The sequence below is a fragment of the Spermophilus citellus genome, assembly GCF_964194105.1.
Source record: "Spermophilus citellus genome assembly, chromosome: 5".
NCBI classification, from domain to species: Eukaryota; Metazoa; Chordata; class Mammalia; order Rodentia; family Sciuridae; genus Spermophilus; species Spermophilus citellus.
This window is the reverse complement of record NC_138186.1, coordinates 162,178,409-162,203,202: the sequence shown is the minus strand read 5'-3', so window position 1 is coordinate 162,203,202 and position 24,794 is coordinate 162,178,409. Positions and strand designations below refer to the sequence as shown.

Genomic DNA, 24,794 nt, shown 5'->3' with positions numbered 1-24,794 from the left:
CTCCAAAAAGAGTACTGTAAAAAAGGCTTTATAGTGCAGGCTAACATGGAGTAAACCAACTAATGCACCCCTTTCCCTGCCAACACATGAAAACCTCAGACTGAATACAAAAACAACTGAGAACTGTACAAAAGTAAACCAGCAGGCAAAACAAAGACATATGTCAAACCTGAATATTGACCAGGAAAAACAGGAGAAGGCTGTGTAGGGGAGGAGATAATTTCATAGTATTTGGTATTCTTCCATGATCTTCCGGCTTTGATCCCAGGGCTGGCAGATTTACAGAATGGTACAGCCAATACCAGAAGCAAAAACACCAGGAGAAACACCCTATGTTTAGTCAGACAGACATGTAAAAAGACCCCTCTATGCTGTCAAGGAAGGGAGAAGACAAGGAGACAATCTTTTTTTCTTCTTTCCCCCTTCTCCCTTTTCTCTCCTAGCCTACCAACAATTTGTTGGCACTCCAGCATCTAAAACCCAAACAGAACACCTATCTCTGGTCAAAGGAACAAGGAAAAGCAGTCCTACCATCCAAAGAATGGGAGTGGGGGGGTCCCAATTTTCTCGCATTCTGAAGACTAAACTTGAAAAGCAACTTGACATTCTGGCTGGGGGTCCAGGGTAGGGAGTGGGGATAGCGGGCCTGTGATCTGGAGAACATGAGGATGTGTAAGAGAACAAGAAAAGAATATCCCATAATTCTGCGTGTGAACTAACTCCAGTCCTGGGCTCATCATCCTTGGTGAAACAAACCCAAAGAAGCAGAGTAAAGGCTCTGAGAACAAAAATCCATGTTAACCTCTATGCAATTAACTAGACCAACTCTTGGGTACAATATGTGATCACACCTAAAGAATAAAATAAATATTTTCAAAACTGAACTGACACTGGAACCACCACAAAAAAGCAGGACAGAACTTTCATATGAACTTGCCCAAGTCCATTACCTAATTAAAAAAAAAAATTATTTAACATTCTCCAGAGGATTTAAATGAAGTCTTAACAACATAATATTGAAAATGTCCAGTGTGCCAGTGAAGTGAAACTTACTTAACATATCAAAACACCAACAGGCACATATACACACCGCAGGAAAATTTGTTTACTATATTGGGGAAAAGATAATCAACAAACGCCAATCCCCAAAGGACACCTACACTGTAATTCTCAGACTTAAAACTCCAGAATGAAAAAGGAAAAAAAAAGATGGACGTTTTAAAACGGAAAAATATCTGAAAGGAGGTAATATAGAGACAAATAAAGAGTCATAATTTTTTTACTAATGACTTTACATACTTAAAGATGAAAAATAAAAAACAAAAACCATAATTGTTTATTTTCACATTATTAATCCTCAATAACTAGTACCCAATAAAACAATTTTTTCGTATTCTCCACAATGGCTAAAACAGTTATATACTAGGTACACAAGGGATCTAAAGGCAATAGAGCAAACACAAGCTGCAAAACAAATGATAGTTAAAAAAGCAAAATAAAAAACCTAAACATCCAAGAAGATTTAGATTTAGTAAGGTATAGTAAGATACAGTAAGTTAGCCCAATACACACATTATTAATGCAAAACTAACAAAAATATCTGATGTGATAAATGACAAATATAGAGCTGGGGTTGTGGCTCAGCAATAGAGCACTCGCCTAGCATGTGTGAGGCCGTGGGGTCAATCCTCAGCACCATATAAAAGTAAATAAATGAAATAAAAATATTGTGTCTAACTACAACTAAAAAATAAATATTAAAAAATTAGAAATATAAAATATTTGCAATAATTACAACTTTATAAACATAAGAATACAAAAACAAGAGCAGGAAAAAAATGTTATAGCACACATTTGTTTTTCTACTTCATAGCATTCTTTCCAACTAGATGCTATTCACATCATAATCTAGCTAACACACTATAAGAGAATTTTATCCAGATAATTCTCACCCAGTTAAAACAAAAAAGAATAGAACAAAACAAAATAATGACATGCACTGATAAATCCTGGCTGACATTTTTCTTCCTGTTAAATATACATATGTAACCCCTGGATCATGACAAAAGCTCTATTTCTTCTTATGGGTTGAGGTTAAAAAAAGAAATGTGGGGGCTGGGGTTGCGGCTCAGTGGTAGAGCGCACACGAGGCACTGGGTTCGATCTTCAGCACCACATAAAAATGAAATCAAGATTGTCCACCTACAACTAAAAAAAAAATAAATATTAAAAAAAAGAAATGTGTTTTTGAAAAACACTGCTCTAGCCCAGAACTATCATAAGATAATATTAAAAGTAATTACAAATGAAAGAAAACATTATTAAATTTTCTCTAGATAACACTGCTTGCCAGAAGCAAATCTACAGTGTAATATGTAGCAATGCAAAAGACACAGTGGTACCAAACTGAGGGTTTTCTTCCTGTTATCACATAAGAATAAAAAGGAACAGTTTTCACATTCAAAATCATATTCTTCCCCCAAGGGTATTTGTACACGAGTGCACATGTACACATAAGGTACACAATTTCTCCCTCCCTCTATCCATCCACTTTGGAAAACTCTGACTTTATGTTTTATTAATCCTCAATAACTAGTACCCAATAAAACATTTTTTTCATATTTTCCACAATGGCTAAAACAGTTACATACTAGGTACACAAGGGATCTAAAGGCAATCGAGCAAACACAAGCTACAAAACAAATTCACCCAACATCCTCACAACTAAATGTGCCTGAATGCAGATTAAGTTTAATCAAAGATAGATGTATAATGTTAATACCACAATGATGGTATAAATTTACACTGATATCCACCCCCCCCCCCCCCGGGCAGAATTTTACTCTTAGTAGGTTTTGGAATCCTGTATTTATAATCCCAGGCCAACAATCATGGATATATGGATATAAAGAACATATTTCAATGCAACAGAATGTATCACTCTGAAATAATTCCCTATATCATTTGTAATGTTTCATAATAAAATCATTAATAAAGTTTTACATTTAATCATTAATAAATTTTTCTCAAGGTAAAAATCAATGAAAAGAATTGAGGAATACAAAAAGCTAAATGGTCATAATGAGTGTAATACATTCCACTATTGTCATGTATGTAAAAAATAAATAAAAAGCTAAATGGTGATTTATGTCAAATTGTCAAATTGAGCCAGTGTTCAGCTACTGAAGATAGGCATAATATTTAGCCTTATAGGACATAAAAAATAACATGAAGACCAGGCTCCCCTCAACTATCTAACTATCTACCAAGGTGAAAAAGGAAAAATCATACACATAGTAAGATTGTAGTAGATTCTTGGTTTTCTAATTTACCATATCAGTTTTGACAATTCACAATGATTCCAAAGGTCTCTAAAATATATTCACAGGTAATTTTTCAGATACTTACATGAAATATATATATTAAACTTAGCTATTAGTGACAGAATATCTTTCATTATTCTCTCCTCACACTACCATAGGAGTAATATACTAAAGTTGTAATTAAAATTTGAGGGATCCAGAAGAACCTCTGACTTTGCCTTATGAAAACAGGATCACATGACATAATTTAGTGCCAAAAAAAATGGTAATGGAAGAGGTATGGGCTATAAATAAAATATATATCCAACTGGAAAAAGCAAAAATAAGATTTAATGAAGAAAATGGAAGTGGAGCTGACTGGAAAGAGAGCATTCCTGACTTCCACAACATTTACATTTATAACACACTCATCAATAAATCTTTATAAACAGTCATTACAAAAAAGGATGGAAGAAATGTTTACTTTGTAACGAAATAAATACATTAGACTCTGAACACAACTTTGTGCTACTCTATTGAAAAATAGCAGTGAGTTGCAAAACCAGTAAGAACAAAGATGGGCCGGATGCAGTGGCATGGGCCTGTAACTCAATGGCTCAGAAGGCTGAGGCAGAAAGATCTCAGTTCAAAGCCAGCCTCAGCAAAAGCAAGGCACAAAGCAACTCAATGAGACCCTGTCTCTAAATAAAATACGAAATAGGGCTGGGGATGTGGCTCAGTGGCCAAGTGCCCTGGTACCCCACCCCATCCCCCAAAATATACACACACAGTTGAGGAAAAGGGACTCTGAAAGGATTTTAAAAGGATAAAGTGATCCAGGAAACATCAAAGAGATCAATCTAATAAAAAAGTAGTAATCTTGAAAAAAAAAAAAAACTAGCTCTACTATATGAACCAGGAAGAAATAGTAAATTAAAATGGACTCTAACATCTGGGTGCGATAGTGTATACGTAATCCCAGAGACTTGTAGACTGAGTCAGGAGGATAACAAGTTCAAAGCCAGCCTTAGGAACTTGGTGAGATCCTCAAGCAACTAAGCAAGACCCTGACTCAAGAAATACAAAGAGCTAGAGATGTAGCTCAGTGGTAAAAGCCCCTGAGTTCAATCCAAAGTACCAAAATAAATTAGATAAATAGATTAGATAGATTAGATAGATAGATAGATAGATAAATAGATAGATAGATAGATATCAAAGGAGAAGAAAGGCATACATGAACTAAAATTTTGATGATAAGAAAGGATGCAAATATATTTTAAAAATTAACACTGAATTTCATGACTGATAAAATATGTGTGAAAGAAAGGAATCTAAAAATTTTCAAGTTTTTGAGTCTGGGTATTTAAGGACATGGTTTTACTACTAACATAAACACAAGTCTAAAGCAGGACATCTATGGGAGAAAGATAAGTTTAAATTTGCGGTGATGGCAATATAATTTCAAATGCACATATATACGGGGCTGAATCCCAGTAAAGAAAATTAAAAATCCAAATCATTCCAGAAAATAGCTGAAGAGACAAGGAATAAGTATGGAAAACTAACTATCAGAAGGAGAATAAGTAAAAATGAGAACAAACTCAGCCTCAGGTTAAAATCATCTAAGAAATGATAAAAGAGGCTAAGAGAGTAGTAAGTACTACTTTTCAGATCTAAGTTACTTTGTCACTATCACAATTGTTCAATCACTTTTACTTTCAGAATATCCTGAAAATTGATTGACAGAATATTTTCATCTTATGGATGTAGAAACTTATTTAAATGACAACTAAATTCAAAGAACTGTTAAGTAAGTTACAGAACCATGTGTCAAACCTAGTTCTTCTGCGTGTAACCAGATACACATAAATATGATCTAGTTACCAAAAACAAAGAAACCCACCAGCTGACAATCATGTAAACAATACAACTGTATCACCAAATAAGATGGTGGAAGACTGTGAAGACACACCATTTAATAGCTTTAACCTAATAACAAAGTAGACTTTAATCAAAAGACAAAAGATTATAAAGCTGTGAGTATACTGACCAAATAAGAGTCAGATAAATCTTATTTAAACACAAATTTCATACATCACTCAATAATGCTTAAAGACTTCAAACTTTAACAAGGAAGGTTCCTTTCTCTTAAAAATTAATTTAATTAGAGGTAAAACAGAACAATTCCACCTTTTCCAAAAGCTAAAACACATACAGTTTGAGTTTCAACAAAATAAAAGTGGAAAATTCAAGCTATTAAGAGCTCTCAAATTCACTGCACCCTATCTACCTACTGCTCTTATCAGAAATTACCAGTGTTATAAAGACTGGCAGGTTACATTCCAGAATCTTTCATGTACATTTAGCTATATATTTATAAGCATACATCTATCTATATATTTGTAAATATTGTAAATATGTGTGTATAAACATGAAAGACATTTTTATGCGCCCAAGTGAAAAATTATACTTATTACTGTTTGAAATGATTTCTTTAAAAGCCTTGCTGAATTTTTTAAAGCAATGGTATTCTTGTTAATGATGAACACTACAAATATTGTTCAAAATACCAGATATGATCTGCATTTTGTTACTGTCTATTGTTCAAAAATCTTGTCCAACATTTCCCCATTATTGGAAAAAAATGAAGAATATAATTAGGACGTTCCAGTATGTTCTTTTGAACTTAGGCTTTACAATTTTTATCCATTATTAATGTATGTTATAATATCAAGATATCTTCCAGGGCAACAAAATTATCAAAAATGATACAGGTTCCCAAGTTGCTACATTTTAATTAAAACTGGTACCATGCCGTTATACCAACCTAGTCAGTCACTTAAATCAAAGAAAATAACTTAGGTTTTGTGGGACACAAGTATTACAATCTGCAGAAAACATTTACAGATCCATGGATTAGAGAATCTACTCACAGAAGAATTGTTACAAAAGAATGAATGAAGCAAATGCTTTCTGAACACAGATTGCCTTTCACCTCTCAGTAGAATCTGCAATGTTAGTACTTTCATCTCTCTTCTCTATATTTAACATTGAATTTTAGAATGTTATCTGATATGAAGAATGTTAGATAAATGGTTTGTTTTTACCAGAGCATAAGTAGTTAAGATGTTTTTACCAGAGAATAAGTAGTTATGATGTTAAATCTAGGAAAAAGTAAAGGAGGATTAAGAGAATTTACCTGTAATGAACCATACACACACACACACACACACACACACACACACACACACACACGAAACAGGAAAAAAATCAAAGTGGAATATAAACAACAAAAAAAAAGACTGAACCTAACTATAGTTCAAACAAATAGCAGAACCACATTAAAGGAAACAAACTAATCAGGTAATGTTTATACACAGTATTCTGATGGTATACCATCAAGCTAAACAAAAAATAAATTATAAACAAACATTAAACTCTAGTTAATAATGTTTATTTCCACAGGCATAGCTCTAGCAATTTTGGAACTACTGTCTGTTAGAAGTAAGCAAATAATAACTAAATATACTAGAGAAACCAGAAACCAGGTATCTCAATGTTAGAGAAAGGAATTACAGATTTTAAAAGGAGCAAGGCTAGGATGAACCCTATACTGCTGGACTGGAATTGGAGCTATCATGATAAACTCATGCCTGTTTAGACAGATATAAGATAAAGAGGTGTGTGCATGTGTTTGTATAAAATATTTAGCTTTATCTCTTGACAGATATATATCCTCTAAAAGAAACTAGGGCTTCCTGAAGAAATAGCTTACCATGGCTAGGTAGGGTAGGAGTATCTTATTACACCAGAAAATAAGAGAGTATTCAGAAAATGATTAGTACTCATCAAAAGGACACAGAGCCAGCCTAATAAAGAACCCATGAGTTCATAATGATAATGCATACATACATAAAAATGAAGGTAAAGAAAAGCTCTTACAGAACACCAACTAAGAGGTAGACATGACAGACTTAGAAAATTGCCATTTGGCAACCATATTAGTACTGATTCAGGCAAGAATTGAACATATATCAAAACAAGTGGAAAAGGTTTGATGGTATTTTTAACACTTGCATTAAAATATCTCCCCTTAAAATACATGTTATAAGAAGATGGAGAAACCTTATAGATAACAGTTCCCCTTTAATGAGATAAATGGACATTATATGCCTACTGATATGGTGTATAGAGAAAAACATAATATCACTTCCGGAATATTCCTGCCAAAAATGCACAACCTGAACCTAATAATAAAGAAACAGCAGACAAATCAATATTGAGTGAATTCTAACAACTGGTTTATTCTTACCAAATAACATCTCAAAGTCATAAAAGACAACAAAAGAATAATCAACTGTTCCAAATTAAAGGAGACAAAGCTAATGAATGTTAAGGTGTGTGTGGTATAGGAATTATTCTATTAAGGACCGTACTAGTACATTCTGTGAAACTTGAAAAAGATTTTCAGATAACATAATGGGTGCTAATTTCTCAAGTTTGATAACCATGATTAAATAATGTTTTAAGAAAACATACACAGCTATTTAGAGGTAAAGAGCACCGTGACTGGAATCTACTCTAAAAATATTCAGAAAAAAAGGTTATGTGTGTTCATATGTAAATGGAGAGAAAGAATAAGAAAGCAAATATGGTTAACAGAAGGTAGAGAAATACAGTTGAAATAGTCACAAAAAAATATCCTCCTTGTAATTTTTCTATAAATGTGAAATTATAGTTTGAAAGAATGAGGGAAAAAATGAAGTTAATTTATACTTGCACATGCTGCCATCAAAAAGTTATGAAAACATGAATGATGGTTCTCCTTTACACAGAAAGGTAAGAAAAACATCTGCACATTCAGTCCCTATTCTAATACCTACAAAACTCCATTTCCTCGGTAAAAATGGAAACTCACCTATCCAACCTTTCTTAAAAGTTATCCTTTAAGATTCATGGAAACATGAAGATGGACAGGGGAAAAGAGAAGAATCTAAAATAATATACAGGCAGCCCTCCACATCTGTGAGTCATGTGCATCAATGAATTCAGCCAACCACAAGTCAAAAATATTAGGGAAAAATAACTACTGAACAACTTTACTGAACATGCACTGTCATTATTGCTAAACAATAAACAATACCAACTATTTACATGGCATTTATATTGTATTAGGAATTGTAAGTAATATACAGATGATTTACAGTATAGAGAAGAATGTGTTTAGGTTATATGCAAATACTATATAGTGTCATTTTATACAGGGGATTTGAGCATCTTGGGACCTGCATATCTCCAAGTGAAAGGGTTATCGTAGAATCAATCATCCTTGAACACCCAGGGAAAACTATACTATAAAGTCATTCATTCTAAATAAAATGTTTGGTAAAAAGCATAAGTACTTCAAAAATACATAAGCCAGACATTTTTCCATTATGGTGAGCAACTGTTACACAAACTAGACATTTGAAATATCAGATGTTTTAGTTTGTAAAGATTTCATTTATTCAAGATTCATTTGAAAGGGAGAAAAGATTAAGAAAAAAAAAATCGGGCTGGGGATGTGGCTCAAGTGGTAGCGCGCTCGCCTGGCATAAGTGCGGCCCGGGTTCAATCCTCAGCACCACATACAAACGAAGATGTTGTGTCCGCCGAAAACTAAAAAAAAAAATAAATACTAAAAAATTCTCTCTCTCCCTTTAAAAAAAAAAAGAAAAGAAAAAAGAAAAAAAATCTTTGATGCCATGGTTGAGCGTATAGCTTAATGGCAGAGTACATATTCACCTGTCCAGGGGTCCAAGTTCAATCTCCAGCACAGAAATAAAATACTTTTAGGGTTTGGGTTGTAGCTCAGCAGTAGAGCACCTGCCTAGCACGTGTGAGGCACTGTGTTCCATCTTCAGCACCACACAGAAATGAATAAATAAAGGTTTTGTGTCCATCTACTACTAAAACAAATATTTTCAAAAAAAAAAAAAGAAAGAAAGAAAAAGAAAAAGAAAAAAATAGGGCTGGGTATATGGCTCAGTGGTAGAGTGCTTGCCTGGAAAGCATAAGGCCCTGGGTTCAACTTCCAGTACCACAAAAAAATAAATAAATAAATAAAATACTTTTACTTCAAGATTTTTACCCATGTCAAATATTCTGATAAATTCAATAATATCAATTTCTTCCATAAAACTGTATGGTATCAAAAACATTCCTAAATTTAAAAAAGACATTAACTAGAATTTGGTCAACCCTGGAGATACTGTGACCCAGTATTGCTACTAAATAAAGGTTTCTATATTATTTCCCAAGTTCTTTTTTTTTATATTTTTTAGTTGTAGATGAACACAATATATTTATTTTGTTTATTTTTTATGTGGTGTTGAGGATTGAACCCAGTGCCTCATGCAAGCAAGGCAAGCGCTCTACCACTGAGTTACAAACCCAGCCCCTATTTCCCAAGTTCTACACATTAAAGTACATGACCAAAACTGGTTTGTTCTTTATTCACAAGACTGAAATGAGCCCTGAGGAATCACACCAAATTCAGAAAATAAGTGTTTATAAAAAAGATTTCAGCCGGGTGGGGTGGCACACGCCTGTAATCTAACTGGCTTGGGAAGTTGAGACAGGAGGACTGCAAGTTCAAAGCCAGCCTCAGCAACTTAGCAAGGGTCTACAACTCATCAAGACCCTGACTCTAAAAAAAATATTAAAAAGGGGCTAGGGATAGGGATGGGGATGTGGCTCAGTAGTTAAGCGCCCCTGGGTTCAATCCCTGGTACCAAAAAGAGAGAGAGAGAGAGAGAGAGAGAGAGAGAGAGAGGGAGGGAGGGAGGGAGGGAGGGAGGGAGAGAGAGAGAGAGATCTCAAATTTTTCATATACTAAAGTCAAGGAAAAGTTTATTTTAAAAATAATTTATGGCCAGGTGTGGTAGCACATGCCTTTAATCCCAGCAGCTCAGGAGGCTGAGACAGGAAGATCACATGTTTGAAGCTAGCCTCAACAACTCAGCAAGACTATAAGCAACCTAGTAAGAACTTGTCTCAAAATAAAAAATAAAAAGGGCTGGCAATGGGGCTCAGGGTTGTTAAGCACCTTTGGATTCAATCCCCAGTGTAAAAAAAAAAAAAATTTAAAAATAAATTATAAATTCATAAAGCTTTGGTCACCACTGAAAAGAAGTTGCATATAGAAACTGTATCTTGCCAAAAAAAGAAAACATCTTTAAAAGTTATATTAGTTATAATTCTAAAATGTCACTGGAGGTTTTTTTTTTAAATACATGGCAGTAAATTTGCTATAAAATAAAATTTTAATGTTACTAGTCATAACTGCCCATTATTGGAAAAAGAGGATCATGTTCTTTTTTAAATACATCTACCTACTTAGTCTCTATTTTGACCAGTGGACAAGCAATCTGGCTCTGTGAGGAAAAATGCAAAATGCTGAAAATAGACCAGGTGGAAATGACACTAAAGAAAGGCAACCAACCCAGTCCACAGCAATGAAGAGTTAGTATGCCTGCCCAGCCCCACCAGCTCTACATCAAGTACACTAAACACAAGACTAATGAGGCAAAAGAGGGGCTGGGGATGTGGCTCAAGCGATAGCGTGCTCGCCTGGCATGCGTGCAGCCCGGGTTTGATCCTCAGCACCACATACAAACAAACTAAAAAATAAATATTAAAATTCTCTCTCTCTTAAAAAAAAAATGAGGCAAAAGAGAAAGGATCACAAGAACATAAGCTTCAACAAAGTAAGGCTTTTTGCTGGTCTGGTTTACCAATGTACCACAGAAGATAGAAAAATGCCTAGCACACAATAAGCATTCACAAAGAATTATACGAACGAATAAATGAAAGGATGAATGGTCTTTCAAGTAAATCTACATAAATTATATTACATTGCAAAATTATTTCAAAAATGAATTTGGTACACATTAACTTAACAATCATACTAGAAAACATGAATAGTCTATTCTGCACTCTGACTAAATAAAGTAATTTCAAAGTTTCTAAGATATTTCTTTGCCTACTGTGGGTAGCATAATACATTTGCATATCCTTCCCTTAAGTTTAAAATATGGCTTATCAAAAACTTTCATAAAACAGTTAAAAGGATGAAATAAACTCATAAAATAAAAACCAGAGGAAACACATCGTATTTACATCAAACTTGAGAGTTCATACAAGAAATCACAGGATCTAAAACATTTCTCATCATCATTTACTTACTTTCATAACTAAAGTAATTCTATCACAATCTGTTCCTCTATGATTTAGTCTTTTTTTATTTCTCCATTCCTATATTTGTCATCTTATAGTTTGAAGAACTTCTTCAAAAAATAAAATGTATTTTATTTCCAACCATCAAATTAAGAGCTCTGCAATTTGCTCATATCAAATATAGTTATATTTCTTATATTTAAAAAAAAAAACATAAAATTAGGTGGAGCAGAATGTAAGTAAATTTAACAAGAGTTTATATATGATTTATGTTCACTGCTAAACGCAAACCACACCCCCCATGGAAGAAATTTTACAATTTCTTGCAAATAAATTTAACTTATTTCTTACATGCTCTCTTTAAGATTACTAACATGTTCTAAGTGACAAACTTCATTTTGCTTCTAAGTACCACCCATATAATCAATATGTCATTTCACTATCAATTTAAACCTAACATTTTCCAAAGCGCCTGCCTTACGTGGATTATAATCATCTTACTATGCTTCTTGTGTCCATGCTGCTGGAAAAGCAGTCTGTACAAGCAGGAGTAGAGGCACAATCCTGAGAGAGAGGAGTAGAGAAAGATGTTGAGAAAACAAAACCAGATAAAATGAGCTCACTTAAGAGTTCAGGAGCTCAGCCAGTGTTCATGGTCAAGGTTGATTACATTTTCTCATACCCTTATGAGTTAGAAGTTGTCCAAAAACAGCACAATTGACTCTAGAAAGAGATATCTGAAATTGTATATGTAAGCAGTAATATCACTTATTCTAAGGTACCCATATACCCTTTTTTAAAAGAAACAATCAATCATAAAATATATAAGTATTTAGGAGATTGGGGATAAAGAAATTCTCTAAAAGTTCATCTAAATTACTGTAACAAACCCAATGGTAGTTTAGTATAAAATGGTTGAATGGTATGTGTAACGTAGATTTCAATCTTGCCAAAAAAAAAAAATTATATGTAATCTTGAATGATTAAGACATTCTCAAAGCATGCAGTTTCAAAATCATCAGTATCAATCTCTCAATTATCCTTGTATCCTCAATTTTTTAAACTGGTCTTTTACCATATCATCATTTTAAAATGAAGAAAACAGAGTATAATTACTAAACAACATAAAACCAAGATGGATTTAACCTAACTGGAATTTTCAATCAAAAAGTCCCCGCCCCTCCTTTAGTAAAAATTATAATCAGATAAAAACTTTAAATTTAAAAATTTCCACCTAATCTCCTATATTCCTACAGTGCCATAAAAATAACCTTTAAAGTACTGCTTAGGCATAATAAATCCTCATAAAATTAACTTTAGATTAAATTAGTCAAAGAATTGTCCCACTAGCAGGGAATCTAAATATAAAATCAAATCAGTAACTCATTTAAAAACCAAATATCGAGAAATGCTAACTACCTTGGCCAAGGTCACAGTTACCTAGTTAGCATATAACCCATCCATTCATTCAAGAACTTTTTTTGTTGGTATGTACATGTACTACTGATTAAAGTGCTGTCCTGTGTACCAAGGATATGAAGCAATGAGAATATATAGTCATTCTTCTAATTCAGTGGTAAAGACTAATTATAGTAAACACTGGAAGGGAAAGTACAGATGTCTTTAGACACTTAAAAGGCAATCTCAATCAGTGGTTCTCAATCAAGGTCATTCCCCAAAGATGGTAATACCTGGAGACATTTTCAGTTTTCACAAATGGGGAAGGTGCTAGTGATATCTAGTGGGAAAAGGCCAGGGATGCTGCTAAACATTCTCAAGGTGCTGCTAAACATTCTCAAGGTGCAGGATCATGCCTCACAGCAAATAGTTACCTAATCCAAAAGTCCAACAGTATCAACACTGAGAAATCCTGATCTGAACCAGAGGGGTTAGCGAAGGCTTCCTTCCTCTACAACTTAAGTATGCTACTTCTTTAAAGGACTTTTACCTAAGTGGTAACAAATATGGCCTGACACAATTAATCAGAACTCCCATTATAAAATAAACACAGGAAAGGGGCTGGGGATGTGGCTCAAGCGGTAGCGTGCTCGCCTGACGTGTGCGGCCCGGGTTTGATCCTCAGCACCACATACCAACAAAGATGTTGTGTCTGCCGAGAACTAAAAAATAAATATTAAAAAATTCTCTCTCTCTCTCTCTCTCTCTCTCTCTCTCTCTCCTCTCTCACTCTCTCTTTATTTTTTTTTCTAAATTCTTCATTTGAATAAGTCTAAATGCATTTATTTTTTTACAAACACCCTTATTTTGCTCTTCTTTGAGTATTGAAATAGTTTTTCTTAGTTTAAGCTGTTATAGCAAAGTGTAGACTAAGTGACTTATAAATAGCAAAAATTTCTTTCTTTTTAAAAAAACGTTTTTATGCCGGGTATGGTGGTGCACATCTATAATCCCACTGGCTTGGGAGGCTGAGGCAGGAAGGATCTTCAGTTTCTCACTCTCTCTTTAAAAAAAATAAAATAAAATAAAATAAACACAGGAAAGAAAAATGAGAAGTTCCCTAGTAGATGAAAATCAAAGAAAAGCACAATGTTTCAGAGTTGCTTCATGTAAATTCTCTTTCCTGAACAATAGACAAAGAAAAAAACATACAAATTGAAACAAATATGTTTTTATTATTCTCACTACCTTTTCCACTTTTCTCTACCAAACCAAGGCTACTACTTGATACTGGTGAGAAGATTATAAAAAGTCCCATAGTTTAGACAAAATGAATACTCTCTGGATACAAAACTGAAAATGAAGGAAAACAGAAATGAGTTTCACTTTGTAGACAGGAAAATGTACTGGATATTAGACTGAGTCTGAAGTTTGTTTCCTGTAACAGTTTCAAGAGTAAGCTACCTAATCAAAGGATCTGAAGGACAAAAGATACCAAGTATTTTAAGTGTCCTAAAGATAAAAGGTAACAAAATCCTTTCAGAGTTTATGAGCCAAGGTAAATCCAAAAATTAAACTGAAAAAAAGATTTCTGACACATCTCAAATCTACAGATCGAGTCCTACATCTTCCTACTCAGTCTATTCAGGGTAGCAAGAGAAATGGATCACGGCGGGTAGGGGGAGAATGGAGTAATGCAACTAGCTATACAAAGAAGCTAAAAAAAATTGAACACTGATTAAGATTTACTGGTGATATTTTGGAGTGTGACAATACTGGGATTATATTTTTTTAAGATTTTAAAAATTATAAATATCCAACACATAAGTCACACCTCCTCTAGCTACTTCGTGTAAGCACAATCAATGCTAACAGGCTCTTATTTTTTCATATATTACTTCAAAATGCTTTTTTTTTTAAAAAAAAAAATGCTTTCTCCGAATTAATTTGAAATTTTCTAAAGGAAAGGTCAGACATTGTCATTCTCTTTCCTTCCCTTCTTTTCAAAAAGGAAGCAGAGGCAGAGAGACTCTACCAGAATGATCTCCATACAGTGATCATTCTTAAATACAGAATATGGATGTGTAGCTCACATATAAAACTGCTACTTTCCAGTAGTCAACCATAGTCCTAAAGAGGACCACACATTTAAATAGTTCAGCATGTATCACCTACAATACCCTAGGTGAAACTCTAACATTAGAACAAGTAAATACTACAACTATGGAGCAATAAAATTATAATACCTTATTATGATAATTCTTCAAAGATTAACTGGTCTGGTCAAGCACTGACTCTTAGAGAGTCTTATCTTCCAACATAGGCAAATTTACTTCCATTATTTCAAAACTGACAATAGCAGCCATGGGATGCTTTGATCTCAGTGATGATGCTTAAATAGAAATTATTGTTTCCATACAAAATTAGCACACTGAGCACACAAAAATCATTTTTTGAACCTAAATGTCATTCAATTCATGATAATTAAGGGGAATTTACCACATAATTCTTGAAAGAACCAGAATCCTTTTCAGAAATTATAATGGTAGGGGGAGATATGATAACGATACATACATATCCTATAAAAGATCAGGATTTTCCATAGACTAAACTCACATTTTGCACATTTAAAAAATCTATATTCTTAGCTTAAAAATGTAGCATGTTCTTATTTTCAAGCCAAAATTCTCTGCAAAATTAAAACATGTGTGGGGAAGTTCAGTTTGGGAAAACCTGAGAATTAGCAAGACATAGTATCTGAGCATTCATATTTCAAACATCTTAAACATTGATATTTCAGACATAAATTTCTATGCTTTATAAAGCAAAAGGAATTTCTTGACAATTCAATGCTTCAAAGACACCTTTAAATTTACCAAAGTTCTGATGAACTGAGTCGAAGGATAAATGCTTTTAAAAGCCAAATTCATTATAAGCAAGGATTCTAAAACATCATTTTTTCTATAACTCAGATTCCTATATTTTCATACTTTACAACATGATTTAATGGAACACATTAATTCATAAACTTTTTACTATAACAAAAACATTCACTAATTAACAATATTCACTCAATTTTATAATCAATTTTTTTAAACCAAAAAAATGCATATTCTGGGTCTTACTCAAACATATTTCCTTTCCTCAACCCTGACTTCATACTGCTAGTTTTAAGCTAACCCCATCTTAAAACATAAACTTACAGCATTATCAGTAAGTAAAGTTTAAAGACTTTTCTTTGTAACTTAAAAGGGGAGTGGGAGTGCTACATATACACTAAAATAGGATTACCAAAAATCTCAAGTTCCTATAAAGATTAGATAAGAAACAGAGGTGGTAAGCTCAGCTAGGCATGTAAATGTTAGGCCCCTCCCCTCATCCTTAACCAATACTAAAAAAAAAAAAAAAAAAAAAAAAAACCAGTAATATTTCTTCTCTACTATGCTTTACTGTGACCAACCACAGTGCACTAACCATTAGGTTACCACTTGAGGGCTCCTGTAAACCTTCTGGGGGGGTAGAGGGAGAACACATAATACAAAACTCCTAAACAAAGAGAGATGCCCCTAAAATGGAAGGGAGTTTTTAAAAACCTTAATATTAGTGCTGCAAATACTATATGTAGCAAATAAAAAAGCTACAAAGCTGTTTTTCTTCCTGTACAGTTGTGAAACTATTAACAAATTAAACATATAGTATCACTAAATTCTTGTTTCATATTCTAAGTACCACAAAGTATTGGGTGGGAGACCCAAATTTTATGTGAAGATATTTGTCCCAAATTATCAGGTATGAATTCATAAATAAAAAGAAAAGATTCCCAAGTCTATTGCTCTAATTTTTATTAGTAAGCTGTTTTTAAAAAATAAAGCTCTAGTACTAAAAAAAAAAAAAAAAACAACAAGTCCTTCGCAAAAAAGTTCATACAAGTGTCACCACTATCTAGTCTAATATGGAGGGTCCTATTCACATAATGTAATCTAACGTTTAGCCTGTTTGCTAAGCTACCCAAATGCTAATTCTTAAAATGTAAAAAAATAAAATTGTAAATGGGCATTTAAAAGTGTTGTTATATTTGGGTAATCACAAATCTAGTATTTTAAGAAGTCAGTATTTAAGACATTAACAATTACATTATTGAATGTATTAGCATTTCCAAATCAAAAGTTCATTTAAAAACTATGCTAACTTAGTTACCAACACGTTGGAGTATTTTTTAAACGGCATACAGATTGGAAAAATATTTCTGTTGTGTTACTGTTTACCTGATGTTTAATGTTTGCATTAAGATCTATCTAGTGAAATCACAGTTTAAAAAGCCATGATAAATTGCATGGAAACCTTCCGTCCAACCAATAAATTTAATTGAAAAATGAAAATCGGACACCTGCTTTTTAAAAAACCTTTGACACGTGACTGACCCCTTGGGAACAGATTCCCCCAGCTGCCTCCGTCCCTGCATGCACAGATCTCTCCCTACCATAAAGATGTGTCTTTATGTCGTGATGGATAAGGAGGGCAGTACAAATAGAAATAAATCGCAGAACAACCTCGCCTCCTTACCAAACAGCTCATTGGCCTAAGTCCGCAGTCGGCAAGTTACCGAGTCAACAGTCTCAATTATAAACACTCCACCCCGTGGGTTCCTCTCGCCCACTGCCCCAAAGGTGCCCGCCTCACCGAGGGCGCGGGAAGGTCCGCAGAGTGTCATTCTGCGAACAGTTAAAAATTTCCGAGGCCCCGGAAAGAGGTGGGCGGGCCAGGCCTCCGCGGAACTGACCCCGAGAGACCGCCCGAGGCTCCGGGGGAGGGCCCGAGCGGGCCTCGCCTCCGACCCGCAGCCATCCACAGGGCGCGGAGCCTGCGGGACCTCCCCCCGCGCGGCGCCCTCCCGGCCCCCACCCCCGGCCCCGGGGGAGGGGCGCGAAGTACACCCCTCCCCCACGGGCACGGCTAGGCCGCCGCGCCCCGCCCGGGGAGCCCGCGGGCCCGCGCCCACCCTCCGCGCGCGGGCACGGGCCCGGGCCCGGGAGTGGGGGGGGGGCGTCGGTGTGGGCAAGAGGGGCGGCCCGGCAGCGATACCAACCTCGCTGTTGAAGGTTTTCACGGCCTCCATGTTGTCTGCGCGGAGGCCCCGAGCCCGGCGGCGGAAGAGGCGGCGGCCACTGCACTGGGAGGGGAGACCGAAGCGCGGGCGCCGGCGGGAGAGCGGCCGCTGCGATCCGGGCGGGCGCGGAAAGACAGGCACTGGCAGGCGAAGCTCCTCAGGGGCAGCGAGGCCCCGGCATGGCCGCTGGGGCGGGCGGAGCGCCGGTCTGGGAACACAGGCGCTGCCGGGGCGGGTCGGCGCGGGCGGGGGAGGGGCTGGCGCGGCGCCTTCTCTTCTCCGCCCCGCTCGGTCTCGGTCCCCCACCCGCAGGCCCCGTCCCTACTCTCTCCACCCCCTTCTTCCTCTTCCTCCCACGGGCTCCTGTTTCACCTCCCCGCCGCTTGGGCCGCAGGAACCAGCATCGCACGGCGAAGACAGAGGAGGAAGCGCTGGCAGCGGCGGCTGCGGCATCCAATATGGCGGACCCGATCGGGCCGCGCACCTCGGAGTCGGCGGCGCCAGCCAGCGCGCCCCCTGGCGACTGGACCGCGCGGGCCCGGCGGCCGCGCGGAAACCATCGAGCCAGAGCCGGCCAGAGCGTCGCCGCCCGCAGGCCGGATTGCTGGGGGCTACTCGCGGCCGCTCGCCCCCGCCCCCGCCCGGGGCGCGGGAGCGAGCGCTGCAGAACTGCGGAGCGCTAGCGGCGGGTGGGCAGTGTCCGGCGCAGGAGGCCGCTTCTAAGCACGGCTGTAGGAAAAATCTGAATGTGCCCGCTAAGAGGCCGATTGTGGGAACAACAGAATCTCCATTTCCGTTGTTCCCCTGTGGATTGGCTTCTGCAGGAGCGGCTTGGTTTAGTTGGTTTTTCAGAACTTTAGTGGACAGTGGCCTAAAGGTTATCTGCCAAAACAAAAGTTCCCAGTTTTTCTGCTGGTGACTGTGTGCCCAAGCGGCGTAGGAACTTGGGAAGGAAATGTTAGAAATAAAATCTTCGGATCGGGATGAGGACAGGCGGGCAGGGCAGCTCGACCGCCCCAGCCCCGTGCAGGAAATGAACGCTGCGCAGGAGCCCGGTCTGGTGGGGCCCAGACAATGAGTGTGTGTGCCTGTGCGCGGCGGGAGCGGGTGCCAGAATGCACACCATCGGGGTAGGTAAAGGAGAGTCCATCTTCGGGGGGAAATTAATCCAAAGGAATTATGCCCTAGATTATTCGGAGTAAGAGGATGCATATAAAATATCTTAAACAGAATAAGACATGCTAGCAAAATGCCTTCGCTCCGGTTTCGTGCAATAATCCATACCAGTCTGAGAACTAACATTTATTTGAAGTTAAAATTTGGGGGTGTATCACTGGACCCTCAAACACTATTGCCCTCTTGTTGAAAGTCGTTTTTCAACAATCACTCCTCTCCAGCTAGAATAGAGGACAGGAATAGGAGAAATTTCCGCTGGGGGATTGATGGAATCAAGATTGCTCCTAAGAGCTGAGCCCAGAGTCACATATAATAAAAGGGAAGGCCTTCCAGGCATTTTAGGTGTTAAATCTATTTCACTGGACAGCTTTGTTATAGGGGATGGCTACTCAGAAGGTAAAAGGGGAAACCTAATGAGAAAAAGCTTACATTTTTACCTCATATATCTCAAATGCTGACACAAAGTTCTCTGTCTCCACTGCCTGGGTTCATATGCCTAGCCATGATGTTTTCTTGCCATTATTCATTTTACAGACAGTAGCCAGAAAGATTTTTTTAGACACATCAGATCGGGTCACTCTCTTGCTTAAAATAAAATCCCTTTAATGCACTTCCATTGCAACTCCAATGCTGAGCCTCTTGCCCTGGCCTGAAGGTCCTGAAAACCACAAAGCATACCACTTTCCCCTTCCTCGTGCCAATGGTTCACACTGGCCATGTCTGTGTTACTTAACAACCAACATGCAGCATTTTCTTACTGGGGACATCTGTCTGTGCATCTTCCCCCAGCCAACCTGTTGTTGCTCATGTTCTTTTCATAGCTGACCCTGCAAGAGGTGTCCTAATCACTCCAAAGTAGAAGGTTGGGACTTGAGGAAGTGTCGAACTCAGTTCTGTTCAAAGCCAGGTTCTCCTAATCAAAATTTAGCACTTGGGCCTATGAGAGATTATTTATTCAGTCACACATAGTCAAAGGTTAATTACATAGGCCTGAATGATTAAAGTGCAATTTGAGCTAGGGTAAAATCAGTTGTTAACATGTTACACAATTTGATTTAATGAAGTTTTCATACCCACAAAGATAGTAGAGAACATATTTCCATCAGGGAAAGAGGGAAGAAAAGCAGAGGACAGAACAAATGCACTTAAGATGAGGAGATAAAGCAATAGGGAGAAGGATCAAGAAAGATTAGAAGGGGCTAACATCCAGGGGCCCAGACTGTACAAAGTTTGTAGGCAATGTGAAAACACCAGAATTCATCTGTATTACATATATGTGTGTATATATGTATGGATTAGGATGCTAAGAATTCACCATTAAGCTACAGATCTTTCTCATGTAATCCAAAGTTAGGAATGCAGCTGAGCTTAAAAAAAGGGACATGAATCAAAATACAGAAAACATAGGAGGCAGCCTACCCTCTACTTCCTGTGTTTCTTAGCAAACTCTGTTTTACATAATGGAATGTGACTAGTACTCCTGGTTTTATAGTTTTCGAAAGCCAGAGGACCTAAAACCTCTCCTCAGTTTCAGATTCCTAAGGGAAGCAAGGAATTTAATTGATCCCATTTGGATTAGTTGGGCCATGGCCAAAGAACTGAAGACCACTAATGTACATTCTGAAAAAAACACTATATGGGAGATAGTGGGTGGGAGTATTCCAACCACTGAAAGAGATAATACAAATTGTAAATTACAACACTCACTTCCTAGAGTTTATGGCATTCTCCTGTGAATGTGGTTATTGACCTGTCCTCTAGGACTAAATCATTTCTGGGAGTAACTCATGGGGTCTAATTCAGCCACAGCCAGGAGGTCAGAGTCAAAATAGCCTAGAGAAGTACTTCCCATAGAACTTCTAAGATTATGGAAATGTTTTATATCTGTGTCTGTCTTGCAAAATTCAGTAGTGCCAACCTATTGTACGATTGAAATGTGCCTAGTGCAACTTAGGAAAATAATTTTTAACTTCATTTCACTTTCACAGTTTAATATATGGCTAGTGGCTACCACATGGGAAAGCACACGTCCAGCTAGAGATGATGGCTCCCATCCATGCATGTTAGTTGTGACCCACATACTCAGCACAAACCACTTAGAGGAGGAAAAGTTCATTTTGGCTCATGGTTTCAGAGGGTTCCATCCATGGTTGGCCAGACTCCATTGCTCTGGGCCTGAAGTGAGGCAGAACTTCATAGTGGAAGGACATATTAGAAGAAAACTGCTCACCTCATAGTAGCCGGGAAGCAGAGAGGACCAGAGAAAAGATACAGTTTCCAAGGACATGTCCCCCAGTGATCTGCTTGCTTCAACATGACCACAAACCCTCCCCCCACTACAATCCCCACCGCCTCCCAGTAGTCCATTCACCTATCAGTGGATTAATCCACTGATGAGGGCAAAGCCTCATGATCCAATTTCTTCCTCAATGCTCCACCTCTGAACCTTCCTGCATTGGGATCAAGCCTTCAACACTTGACTTTGGGAGACATTTCCCATCCCAACCATAACACATGGACAGATTTCCTAGATAAGGTGAAATCATTATGAAGTAACACTGAGCAAAGAAAAAGAAATCTTCAATCATTAGCTATCAGGAGGAATGCTATGCGTATATAAGTTATTTTCAAACTTGGAGGGGGGGAATACCCAGAAATTTGTCTAAATCAGAACTAATAATTCTCTCTGAATTGGAAAAATGAAAACTTGAGACCCTCAGGAAAGAAGGATTCTGGAATTGCTTAGTAAGTTAAGGTATAGAAACAAAATGGAATATTGTACAGGCAATATAAATGATTATAAACTGATTGTGGGAAATAGCACGGTAATTCCTCAGAAACTAAACAGAACTGGGCATGGTGGCACACACCTGTAATCCCAGCAGCTCAGGAGGCTGAGGTAGGAGGATTGTGTTTTCAAAGTCAGCCTCGGCAGGATAATCACCTGAACCCAAGGGTCCAAGGCCAGCCTGGGAAACATAGTAAAACCCATCTCAAAAAATATGTATTTTTAAGACAACAAGAGGAGATTAGGACACAGATACAAAGGGAAATGCACATGAAGAGACAGGGAAAAGATAGTCATCTACAAGCCAAGGGGAAAGGTCTGAGAAGAAACCAACCCTATGAACCCTTGACCTTGAACTCCAACCCTCTAGAATTATGAACAGAGGCCTGCTGTTCAAGCCACTCAGTCTGTGGTGCTTTGTTGTTGTAGCCCCAGCACACTAGTACAGGTGAAACAGGAAACTTTGGAACATCTCTAAAAGCATATAGGCTGAAAGCAGTGGAGAAACTTGCCAATAGTTTTCATTTTTCTGGGAAGATATTTGGATTTTTTTTTAGAGTATTGTTCTTCATCTGGAGTTGCTATTTTTGTTTACAAACATAAATCCACAATCTTATTCTGAATGAAGCTCAACACATGCAGTATTTGTCTACATTGTTGGCAAATTTATTAAGCCGATTTGGAGTTCAGTTTTGGCATGAGGAGAAAGAGATTTTCACCTCTTCCTGGGCCTAGAGAGGATCACAGCACCTTGACTCGACATAAGGACACATTGGTCAAACATCCTCCCATGATCTGCAGGCAATCCAATCCCTGAAGTAGAGCAGTATGTGGGGGAACCACTAGAATTTTCTTCCTTTCAGGGAGTGTGGCACAATGAAAGGCAAAGTTTTGCAGGTAAGATGGAGGCTTGGAATAATATCATCTGTGCCTTAAAGGAAGATTAGATCACTTGGTTGCTTGGCAATTGCTGTGGCTCAGTTTCTCACTTAACCTGTTACATGAATCAATAATACATCACAGGGCTGGGGATGTGGCTCAAGCGGTAGCGCGCTCGCCTAGCGTGCGCCCGGGTTCCATCCTCAGCACCACATACAAACGAAGATGTTGTGTCCGCCGAGAACTAAGAAAAAATAAATAAATGTTAAAATTAAAAATAATAATAATACATCACATTCCTCTAGATATGTATTGTATGTTTCTTTTTTTTTTTTAGAGAGAGGAGAGAGAGAGAGAGAATTTTTAATATTTATTTTTTAGTTCTCGGCGTACACAACATCTTTTGTTGGTATGTGGTGCTGAGGATCGAACCCGGGCCGCACGCATGCCAGGCGAGCGCCCTACCGCTTGAGCCACATCCCCAGCCCCTGTATTGTATGTTTCTAAGTCTTTTCTTCTAGAATTTCCTTTGATTTTCTGCTTTCACGTTTTGACTATTCAAGTTATTGGATACGCAGAAATGAATGAGACACAGCAATGGGAATGTACAAAGGAAAGGAGGCAACAAAGAGGAGAGAAGGACCCAGAGGGCAAAGTTTTTACAGGGACAGCATAAGGAGGTGGCAGTCAAAATTACCAACTGCAGCCCTACCATTAGAAAATCTGAGGTCTAGGAGGGTCCATGAGATTCAGTAAAAAGTTTCACTTGTGACTTTAGTAAGAACAACTTCAGTGGAATGATGGGGCAGGGAGCATAAATCAGGTTGCAGTGGAAATAAAGGGAGAGCACAAAAAACTTATGGGAAGGGGCAAGAGAAAAAGAGTAGCAGGGAAATTTGCCTGTCTCAACATTGGAACTGAGTGAAGAGAGGGAAAAACTTCCCCTGAGAATCTGTAACCACAAGTCAGACCTCATGCAAGTTTGTGGTCCAATTCACAAAACCTAGGTGAAAAACCTCAAGCAAAGAAATTATTTTAAATTGGTACTCCATTGGCATGCCACCAGGCAACTGAAGAGTAACTGCAAATTTCCTGGAAGGAAAGCAACTCCAACCTCACCTTCAAAGAAGTCTGACAAATGAGAGTCCACTGCACATAAGATTATAATTATACAATTGAACAAACCAGAAAACAAAGTATTAAGAGTGGACACTGGCAGGAAACAGAAGATAGCACAACCAGACCAGAAAAAGTTTAGGGAATGGGTTTGACAGATTCGGGCATTTTTCTTTGTTTTTCAGAGACAGGATCTCCCTCTGTTGTCCTCCCGACTCAGCCTCCCTAGTGCTGAGACCAGTATGCCAGACTTCTTTGACAGATTCAGAATGTAAAATTTTTATATTTTTCCTGGACTATGCTAAGTTATTCAAACCAGCCTTATTAATTAAAACAAGAAAACACAAGAGAGTCTCTTCACATCCAGTTAGACCCTCGGAGTGCTGTGACCCGGGATTAGGGTGAAAAAGAACTTATTTCACCTGCCGCCCCAGGGTGTATAAGAAAGACTTTCGCGTTCAACAGAGCAAGAAGAGCAAAAGATACTGAACAACAGAAATGTATCTCAGCCTCTACGTGGATATGCAGCTCAAAGGTACATTATCTGAAGTCCTGAATAGAGTTTAAAATGTTCCCAGAATAGTGAAGCCCACACAATCCTTCCCTGGAGTTCAGGGAGTGCGGTCCTCCTCCCTGGAGGACTGCTCCTTCACCTGAGTTCACAGGGAAACCCTGCAAAAAATGTTCAGGGATAATGGTGTATGAGTTTCTGGCTGCTGCTCCAACAACTTACACAAACTTGGTAGCTTAACACAATGACGGTCTAGATGGCAGGAGTCCAAAATGGATTTCCCTGGCTAAAACCAATTGT

The 24,794-nt window shown here is 37.8% G+C and overlaps 1 protein-coding gene across 1 annotated transcript in view; it reads right to left on the bottom strand.

Moving 5' to 3' along the window:
* Window positions 1-19,744, bottom strand: part of SCAF8 (SR-related CTD associated factor 8) — an 85,545-nt gene extending 65,801 nt beyond the window's left edge. The window contains 5 exon segments of the mRNA XM_081294659.1: window positions 12,021-12,083; window positions 18,004-18,056; window positions 18,059-18,232; window positions 18,235-18,406; window positions 18,409-19,744. Coding sequence (XP_081150785.1) covers window positions 12,021-12,083; window positions 18,004-18,056; window positions 18,059-18,232; window positions 18,235-18,406; window positions 18,409-19,326 — 1,380 coding nt within the window. The 5' untranslated portion in view covers window positions 19,327-19,744.
* Window positions 19,745-24,794: the final 5,050 nt, after the last annotated feature.